Source organism: Culex quinquefasciatus, chromosome 1 (genome assembly GCF_015732765.1).
Source record: "Culex quinquefasciatus strain JHB chromosome 1, VPISU_Cqui_1.0_pri_paternal, whole genome shotgun sequence".
Taxonomy (NCBI): Eukaryota; Metazoa; Arthropoda; class Insecta; order Diptera; family Culicidae; genus Culex; species Culex quinquefasciatus.
The window spans coordinates 32,811,015-32,821,839 of NC_051861.1; the positions used below are offsets into that span (position 1 = coordinate 32,811,015).

At 38.0% G+C, this 10,825-nt stretch overlaps 1 protein-coding gene across 1 annotated transcript; it reads right to left on the reverse strand.

The window, feature by feature from the left end:
* Positions 1 to 1,167: 1,167 nt before the first annotated feature.
* Positions 1,168 to 10,762, reverse strand: LOC6047831 (myoneurin). The gene is given in 8 exon segments (XM_038248699.1): positions 1,168 to 1,496; positions 1,499 to 1,645; positions 1,648 to 1,765; positions 1,836 to 2,052; positions 2,276 to 2,479; positions 2,536 to 2,724; positions 2,784 to 3,627; positions 10,541 to 10,762. Coding segments are annotated over 8 exon segments (2,106 nt in total). The 5' UTR covers positions 10,665 to 10,762; the 3' UTR covers positions 1,168 to 1,233.
* Between the last annotated feature and the right edge of the window lie 63 nt (positions 10,763 to 10,825).

Below are 10,825 nucleotides of genomic sequence, written 5' to 3' on the forward strand. Positions count from 1 at the left end.
TTTATTATTATTTTTTTTTGAGTCGTATGATGTTTGTGAGGGAGATCGGTTGGCGAATCGACGCGTGAGATTACGCGAGAAAGTGCTAGAAGATTCTGGAATTCACTGAAAAAATGTGTCGCGTAGTGGCCTTGGAAGTTTGGCCCTCAGTCGTGTGGTGTTCGTGGGGGAAATCGGTTGGCGAATCGACGGGCGAGAATCCGCGAGAAAGTGCTAGAAGATTCTTGAATTTATTGATAGAAGGCTTCGCGTCGTCGTGTATATATTGTCTTTCTGTTGTTGAGCTGGTTGTTTGCGGTCCGGACTGGGTAAATTCGTGGTGAAGTTTGTTTTAATGAAGTCGAGCGCGAAGAATTTCATGAAATCGATTGAAACAGTTAGTTGTATCAGCACTATTTGAGGTTTACATGATAACGAATAATGCGTTGCTAAAAATTTCATCTAGTTTAGAAAGCCCTTCCCTTAGCATCGTGGCTCGGATGGCACGCCGACGGTAAGAAGTAAAAAATTACTGGATTGAGTATAGCGCCGGTATTGACTAAAAGCAGAGATGTTCAGGGGTTATACAGTGAGGATGATTAGCTCCCACTACTCATCTGTTGGTTCATTGTGTTACTTCAGCTGATCCGTCAATAACGGAGTAGCAACTCATTGGCAGTCAACCATGCTCATGCTCATGCTTTTCAATACACGTGTGTCACGATATCTCAGCACTGCTTGGACCAAATCGGCTCAGAATTTCCCGGTTCAGGCTAGTATGCAGATCGGAAGGAAAGGTGTCAAGAAACAGCTTTACGAACAGCAGAACAAAGGAGAGGGAGCGATTTCTTGGGGCTTTTCTTCACCCTCTCTGACTTGCTTGCGCTGCCGCTGCTGCCCATTTGATTTTTTTCTTGACCGGTTCCTTCCGAAGTTCGTATACCGCCTTCCGTGTTGTCCACTGTAGCTAAAAATGTACATTTTAATGCACTGAAAACCGATTTAAAAACAACTCTCGACGGTCCCTTCAATATCAACAACGAGAGAGTCCACTGTAGTTAAAATGTGTGGTTACACCAAATCTGACATTTTTGCCAATTTGCATGAAAGTAACCCCCTGATAACCCCTTAAATTATATTGATTTGATGGGATGTTTCTTTTAATATAAAAATTACGAATCAACAATTAAAAAAAAACAATTTTATTTCTGACATGTCACATAAAACACACCAAATAACCTCCAAATCTCACTCTCACTCACCTCCTCCCTCCGCGCACAACGCCCCGTCGGTAATATTCAGCACGATCAACGACTGCGGCTCCCCAAACGCCCCACTGCTAATAGTGATGATCCTCGTCCCGTCCGGATTGGTCGTGACCATCGTCGATTCGTGCGCGCCCGGCACATCATCCGGTTCCACCCCGGCCCGGATCCGTTGCAGCTTTCGCTCCGCCTCCTGCTGCTCTTTCATCGCGGCCAGCTCTTCCGGATGGTGGTTCTTCCGGTGGGTGTAAAGTTGGTTGAACTGCGAAACTTGCGCTCGCAGAAATTGCACTTGAAGGGGGATTTGTCGACCGGTTCCGCGGATGACGCCGTGTGTTTGAGTTTTGTGTGGATTGTGAGCGCTCGTTTGTGCTTGAAGGTGCAGTCGCAATGATCACAGGAAATGGACGCGCTTCCGAGTGTTGGGTGACCGAGTGGCGCTTCAGCAGGGAAAGCTTCTTGGTTTTGTATGGGCACAGCTCACAAAAGAGGTCGACTTCCGAGTGCAGCTGCATGTGAACCTTGAAGTTGAAACGAAAAGATAAAAATTGTCAGATCAGACGTTCCAGACGAGCTCCCTAAAATGTCTACCTTGAGGCAGCGAGCGTTCATGAGCCATTTGGAGCAGACGGAACACTGGAGTTGGCCTTGCTCGCGAGGCTGGTGGATCGTGGTCATGTGCTCTTTGAGTCCCGAGCTGGTCGCGAACCTGTTGGCGCAGATTTCGCACACGTGCGAAATTTTGGGCGCGTTGGGCGTTTTGTGGACGTTCTTTTTGTGCGCCGACAGACCGCCCGGGGTGTCATAACTGTGGAAAGGGGTTTGTTAGGTTAGGTTAGGTTGTGGGCTCTCAGTAACAGGTATAGAACTCAGTGAGCTCAAATGAACCCACCAAATTTTGACCATTTTGACAGTCACTCAGAACAAGGATCAAGGCAAATCAACACCAGGTGAACAAGACACTCATTAGGCAAATGTCAGAAATGGAACCCTACAATTGCACCGATAGACCAAGAACTGTAGAAACTTACGTTTTTTCGCAGGTGGCACACTCGTAAACCATCCGCTCGCCCGGCGCTTTGTGCTGGTTCGAATGCACCAACAGGGCACGCTTCCAGCAAAACCGCTTCGGACAGTGCTCGCAAGCGTACGGCTTTTGGTCCTCGGGAAGATGCGTTTGTCTATGGGCCGCTAAGAACCGGGGCCTGGTGACCATGTACCCGCACAGGTCACACCTGTAATAAATGAGAGATTTGAGTAAGTTCAGATTCAGACACTTCCAGCTTCTTACTTGAAGGCATCCGGTTGCAAATGTCGTGCCAGGTGCATGATGATCGCTGGATACCGGGTGAACTTTGACTGACAACAGAGCACGTAACCTTCCTGCTTGTGTAGGGTTTTGTAGTGCTGTAACAGATCCGGAAGAACCTTAAAGCGAGCTGGATTTTCTTTACACAAGTCGCACTGCAAGTTGTAGAATCTGCAAAAAAAATCCAACTATTATTCTAGTATTTCATGAGTGTCATCCAGCGACCTCACCTATTGATCATCTCCTCCAACCGCTTGCCCTTCACGATCAGCAGCCCATCATCGTTTAGCACCTTGGACGGGAACTTCTCCATGGTTTCCGCCGCTGGCCATTCCTCGTTGTCGGAATCCCGCGCCGGAAACTCATCCCCACTTTCACCTTCGCTCTCATCACCGTACTCCTTCTTCACAGTACTCTGCTTTGGTTTTGCCCTCCTGGGACTACTCCTTCTAGCTGATTTGTTCACTTCCTGCTTGATCTGCTGCGTGTTTCGTTTTTTGACAGTCTTTTGTTTCAGATGAATTTCCTCGTCGTCTTCTCCTTCGCTTCCGACTCTAGTTTCCTCTGCTTCAAGCTTTGACGTCTTCTTCCGAGTACTCTTCCGGATCTCGTACACCTGAACTTGAGTATCTTCAACTTCCTGCACTTCCCGTACACCCAACTGTTCCTTCTGCTCATTCGCCGGCTCCGACTTTACCATCAAAAACGAATCTTCCTGCTGATTAGAAGGTATCAGCTCGATCATCGTTTCCTCCTCTTCCTCCCTCTCTTCAAGTTCCGCTTCCTTCGGCACCGTTTGACCCTCCTGTTCCTCATCCTCCTGCTCCACCACAATCGGAACGATCTCTTCCGGTTCAGGTTCCGCCTCTTCTTCTTCTTCCGCGATGTGCTCTACAATGTGAAACTCCTCCTCCCCCAGCCGGTGGTGATCCTGAATCACGTACTGCGGGTAAACCTCCCCGCCCAGCAAGCGGTGCTGGATTTCGTTGATCTTCTCGTGGAAGCGGTGAAAGGTATCCAGCTGCTGGGAGCACATCCAGCAGATCGCCTTCGGCAGGGCATCGTCCGGGGTTACTTTTTTGATAATGTTGTAATAAAATAAAATTGAATAGTCTTTGTTATGTTTACATTTAATCAAGTTTATAAATTTTCAGGAAAAAAAATCTATTCCTTGGGAACCTACAACGAGAGAGGTACTCCTCGATATTAGCTCCCGAAAAGTGCTAAAAAATGCCTCACGGCAAGAAAAAGAGGCGCTCTCCACCAGCAGGATCGGCAGATTTGAAGAAGCTAAAGAATGCCGAAGCGCTACCTGCAAAGCCAGGCAGTTTGAGCAAGGAAGCTCAAAATTCGTCTGGAAACCAGTTTGCTACCCTCCCTGTGGACGTGAGCGAGAAGGAAAAATTTGAACGACGGGAAAAGTTGCCACCCATTTTTGTGAAAACATCGTCATCGGACTCGGTGCGAAAGTGGCTGACCGGGTTTATCAAATCTGGTGCTTTACGAGCTTCCATTCGCTTGTGTGCTGATGGACTCAAAATTCTGCTACCTACCAGAAAGGATTACAACTATGTTCGGGATTTCCTGAACAACACAAAGATTGAATACTACAGCCATGACGATCCAGGTAAACGCCCCATGAAACAGGTCCTCCGAGGCCTGTATGACATGGATGTGAGTGTGCTGAAAGAAGAGCTCAAAACTTTCAAGTTGAACGTGATCGAAGTCTTCAAGATGACAAGACACAACAAGGACATCAAGTATCGTGATCAACTGTACCTGGTTCATCTCGAGAAAGGATCGACAACGCCGTCTGAGCTGAAGGCAGTTCAGGCAATTTTCAACATCATCGTGACTTGGGAACGTTATCGTCCAGTGCACCGTGACGTGACGCAATGTTCGAACTGCTTGCAGTTTGGTCCTGGTGGAAGGAACTATTTCATCAAGAGTCGTTGTGCAACCTGCGGAGGTGAGCACAAAACTCAAACTTGCAACACAATCAACGAGAACATCGAAGCCAAATGCTTCAACTGTGGTGGCGACCATTCGACCAAGAATCGGAGCTGCAAGCGACGACGAGGCACCAACCAAATCGTCGCAAAACACCACCAACTTTCACGGACGTGGATTTTCCTGCTTTGGTGTCACCTGGAGCGGGATCTGTTCGAGTGGTTCCAAATCTGCAGCCATTGCCGTTGAATCAGCGGCAAAAAGTTGCAGAGAACACAACACCTCCTGGCTTCAGACAGCAACCGAGGGAAAACCAACCAACATCAACGGATGAAGGCAGCAGTGACCTGTTTTCACCACAAGAGCTTCTGAACATTTTCATCGAGATGACAACAACACTGCGTGGGTGCAAAACTCGCCAGGGACAAGTAAGAACCCTTGGAGCATTCATCTTGAAATACAGTTTGTAGTTTACTCGTTCTTATGATTTTGAATATTTAAATGAATTTACTTTTTTAGTTTTAAGCTAAAGTTGTTAAAGTGATTTTTTTCTTTTTACCCTAATGTATTCGATTCAATGCAAAAATGTAAAACAATTTGAAGTAAATAAATGATAAAACGAAAAACGAAAAATACAACAAAGATGAAATAAGCAAGACAAGAGCATTTAGCTATACCACTTAGAATGTAAATGAATTGTAATTATTATAAGAATGTTCAAAAAAGATATATTTAATTCCTTAAAAAATGTGATTTGATCATCCGGAGAAAATTTTAACGAGGAGTTCGGATAATGGACTACAAACTGTGTTTATTTCGTTTTAAATCCCTAGATTTCTTAATATTTTTTTGTTTTCGACCTACAACATTTTTAAATTTTTGTAATTATAATTTCTTTGTTTTAATTTATTTAATTTGTATTATGGAAATTTAGTTTTATTTTAATTTTCAGAAATTTTGAACTTTTCCATATTTGGAATTTTAGAAATGTTGTGTTTTGATATTTTTTTCAACTTATGTTTACAAACTTTTTTTATTTTTTTTTTATTTCTAAATTTCTGATCTTTTATATATTGAGCAATTCCAGACCAAACAGGATTTTTTTAGGTACTTTTTTCTCGACTCGTCGATATTGCTCACCTTCAAATTTGACTTTTAAACTTAAAAATCAAAAAATCTTATAAAAATGGAGTGTTTTTTTCTTTCAGTGTATTTTTTTTGGATGATACGATGCAACGGCTTCGAGATACCGCAATATTTAAATTACGAAAAAAAATATTTAAAACACTCACGTCCTTCACAAATGTCGTTATCGAGTGAAAGTGGCTTCATATACAGGGTGGCCACCGGATTTGGATTTTCAATTTCCCGGTTTTTTCCGGTTTTCTCCCGAGGCCAGAAGGAATTTTTCCATATAGTTTTAAATCAAATTACAATGTTTTTTTATAGACTGACGTTAATCTAATCTAATCGAACACAAGCGCAGCCAGTCCTGGAAGAATCTTGTTTTTTTTTTTTTATAGACTGACGTTAGTATCAAAATACTTTTTGAACGCATACATTTGGTTCAATAATTTTATTTCTCAAGAAAGCTTTCAAATTGAGTACAAAAAATAAGAATCCGTTTTTAACAGTATTTGGTCCAAATCCTTAATTTTCATAATGCTTGTGATTTTTCATCTCCATGCTCCGCAATTTTTCTTAACTTAAAATCAATAAAAAATCGTATTGTATTAAATTTATGAATAACGTAAATTATTACTGGAAAGCAGGAAATAGCATTTACAATGTTTAGTATGAGTATAAGTAGAAACGATTTGCAAAAGAAAACAACATTAATGCAAATACTCTTCAGTTTTCTTTGAAAAAGCTTTAGTAAATTCAAGAAGAATGATTCTTCCAAAGAAAAAGTGCCATATGTTTAAACAATCGATTACTTAAAATATTTTTTGCTGATCGATTTAGTATCTTCGGCAAGGATTTAGGTACCGATGAGATGATTTCTAGAAAAAATGCAACTGTCAAAAAAAACCCTCTGATTTGGCTTGTACTCTTGCCTGTACTTCAACCACTCATCGCGACTCGCAGATCGCGCAAACATAAACATAATTCTCGATTGTGTGAGCCGTGCCAAATTTATTGAAAAAAAAGAAAAAAATAAACATGTTTGGATGTTTTTAAATTTTTGAGTAACACAGAATGGTAAAAAATCAATTGCCGTGCGATTTTCTGAACAACACAACAGTCAAAATTCAGTAAATCTTTTTTTTACAGAATTTTCAGAAGAGAATTAATTAAAACCCAACAAAAACTCATTTTTTATGTTTGAATAAAAGAAAAAGGGACTGTTTGTATTGAAATGACTACTATGCAGTTGAACTCTGAAAATATTGTAATTTTAAAACATCTGAAAAATTTATTTAAAATTTAAATGATAATTTTAAAATAAATTTTAAAATAAAGATATTTTTTCAAATGTTCTGAATTTGAAGATAATTTGATAGGCATTTAACTGTAGAAAGATTCCCAACTATATAAAAATATCTTAAATACCAAATATTTCCGACATTTTAAAATTATACAAAAGTACTCAAATCTGATTAAAAAACACAAGCACAAAGTTTCATACCAATTTGTCCTTAATAATTTGTTTAACTGAGAAAGCCAAAAATCATCTTATAAAATACTACTGAAAACAGATTTTTGAAATTCCACCAAATTTTTTACAGTAAAAATTGTAAACAGTCCGCCTCGATTATCCGAAGGTTGGAACAGTAAAAAACAATTCGTATTTTTTATTTTCTTACTTTTAACATCAAATTCAAGTTCAGCGACTTAATTTTAGTCACTGTTGAGTGGTTGATTGCCTATTAAATTTAAAAATGCATTTTTTCAATATTTCATTTCAGCCATTTTGACCGCCATCTTGGATTTCATAATTCTAAATCGTTTTAAAATAGTTTAGACTGGTACGAATTTTATATGAAGTTTTTGTCTCCCCCCTTCAAAATTGGCCCGAAAAATCAGGGAGCAAAACATTATTTTCAATAAACTTCAAAATTATAATGAAAATTTAAGTGGAATCAACTGAAATCAATTTTAGATCCATTCACCTGCGTTCAGAATCATTTTTAGCATGTTTGGGTTGATTTAAAAATCATTTGAATTTTTGAAAATTTTCGATTTTCATTATTTTTTTTCGTTAAAATTTTTGTTTTCGTCAAATTTTACATTATTTGAAAACTAATGATTGCAAAACAACTGCATTTTACACTAGAAATGCATTTTAAAACACAATATCCATGCAAATGTTGAAACTGTGGCTCTTCATTTCAATATTTATATTTTTTTCCCCAGGAAAATCGGGTCTGAACTGTATTCTTATTTTTAACGGCGCACACAAGCTAAGCTTTTTGCACCACGATTTTCGGTACGCAAATTTTAGTATCTTCGAAATTATGGGAACTATTGGTTATTTATTCCCTGAAGTTACTGTCTACAAAAAAAAAACAAAAAAGGATTTTGACTCTTTTTACAATCATATTGTTAAAGGGTTAAATCCGTAAGAATGACAATTTTGGAATAAAAAGACAACAACTTCCTTGGCTGCTGTGTACCCTCAAGTTGATATTGAAATACATAATAAAATAAAAATAAATTGTTTATTGTGCTTATGAAATTCAATACTTATTGAAATAAGACTTCAAAAATCATAGCGCCGAGTAAATTTTCTATTGAACCGCGAACTTGATCGGAAAAATTGCAGCTTATCAAACATTTGTTTTTTAAACCGGGTCCGGTGGTTGGTAATCGTAGTTGCTTCTCCCCTCTCGTCAAAGAAATAAATCATGGAATACTCAATTCAATTAAAGCTAATTAAAAGCGTTTTCAACTGAACTCGAGTGATAAATGGCTCAATAAGAAGTGAGCAAGCAAGTTTCTACCAAAAGTTTTGCAAAATTAGTTGTTTAAATAGTGAAAATCAGCAAATTGGATGGAGTTAGGAGCGAGTGCTTAACCTGCCAAACATACGAGAATTTCCCCTAGCTTGAGTCTATTACACAAATTCAAATATTATTTTCCCGAATTCTTCATTTAATAATATTCTAATAGAGAAAAAATATACGTTGAAGTCATTTAAGAGGAATTTGTCGAATTTTAAATAAACTTAAAATATTTTCCCGGTTTGTTAGTCGAATTCCCGAGTTTTTCCCGGTTTTCTCCCGGTGGAATAAATTCCCGGGTTTTTCCCGGTTTTCTCGGTTTTTTTCCCGAGGTGGCCACCCTGGCGTAGGATAACATGTCTACAAAGTTTCATTGAAATCGGAGAGGGTCGGGTACAACCGATTCCCTATTTGACATGGAATTGCTCCATTAGTTTTTTTTAGTATTTGTATTTTTAAATATCCAAATGTGTTAAATCTTGTTTCAATTTTGCCTGATTATCTTTTTTATTTTCAATTTTCTGATATATTTATTGTTTTAATTTTTTGTACCGAAAATTTAAAGTTTATTGTAAGGCATGTTCCTTTTATAATTTTCTGTCGCATTCAACAATCAAGTATAAATTATTTAATTGGAATGCAACTTTCCGTTTCTGTACCGCTTAAGAAAATGTTTTTCGTGGACTTCTTGTTCGTTTGTTGTTTGGAGTTTTGCGTTCCTTTCGTGTTCCGTTTCAGCCTTTTAAGAATTTAAAAAAGTTTTTAAAGCAATTCGAAAAAAACTATAATTGGAGTATTTGGAGTAATAAATAAAATTGAAAATATAAGTTATTAGAAATAAAGGTATTGTTTTTTGCTGTATAATTTAATTCTTAATTTTGAAATTTTGCAATTGAGTCCTAAAATGAAGCTTAGATTGCTGATATTATTGTTTATAGCGATAAAGCTTATTTTTCCGAGTACAATGACCCTTTAAACGACTGCAAAGGATTTAAAATGGATTTTTAATTCAATTTTGAAAATTTTTCTTCCGGCCCTTCTTGACAGAAAAGGTCCTACTGACAGTTCGTTGTTAATATTTTTTTTTTTTTGCGTTAAAATGAAAAAAGTGATGAGAAATGGTTCTAAATCTTGTTTTTTTACCGTTGTACATAAAAATTTACATAGGGCTTTAGTACCCAATTCTGGAATATACACTCAACCCCCGGTGGTTGGTCACTTTTTCGTTTGACACTTTTTTAGTTTGTATCCCGTTGGTTGGTCAAAGTCAAACTAAAATGTGACGAACTGTCAATTTTTACACGGCGCTCACGCACACTATCAAAACAAACGTTTGGAAGTATGTGTGAATTCCGTGTAAAAGGGGTGTCAAACTAAAAAGTGACCCCGTTCGTTTGACAACAGTTGGTGTCAAACCAACGGAGTTTGAGTGTATATATTTTTTTAAATTTTAAGTTGGAGCATAATTTTATTTTGAAATTCTGCATTTTTAATTTTGAATTATATTATCTGTGTTTTATTTATTTGCTCATTTCAATGCAAAAACGGTAGAAAAATTTAAAAAAAATAATTCTAAAATATACAAATTTTAAAATTCGGAAAATTCCAAAATTTGAAAAAAATATTAAAATTATTTGAATGTGATTTTTTATATTTAAAGTTTTGTTTTGAACAAATGATAGGTGGTTTCTTAAAAAAAAGAAATAAAAAATATTGCAAAATCATGAAACGATTTAATTTTGGTGGCGTAGTCCTACGCCTTTCCAATAAAAAAAAATGTCAATTACATCAAGAGCAATATATTTTTAATACATTTTTTAAGTAGCTACCAATTGTTAAATCAAACTTTAACCAAAGGCTTTCTGATCGTAAAATCAATCAAATTTTCTTAAAACATTCCCAAACTTAAATAGTTTTGTAAGGACTAGAGCTCTAGTCTGAGCCTTCTGCTTAATTTCAGTTTAACTAACTTAGTTTGTATGGAATATTTCTTTCAATTATATTCTTCCTACAGTTACTTCCTTGACCTGATAAAAAGCTGTAAACTAACAGATTATCGTTATAAATTAACACACAAACTATAAGTTACTTACCCAGCAAGTAGAGATAGCGACAGATCTTTCTCGCGTAATCCGCCGCCAGGCCCTGCTCGCCGTAGATCTCCACCAGATCGTCCGTGCTGTGGCCGCACAACCGGCAGCTGCGCGTTCCTGCCATTGCGTTCGAGGAGCCACTTTTACAACATTTACACCACAAGAATCGAAAAAATTACGAGCGTTTGCATTTTCCCCGAAGACGTGCACAAACAAAATGGTTTGTTTGTAAACAGACTTTTCTGTGTGCAGAATCCATCTTTCGCGTGCACTCTTGTCACTGTC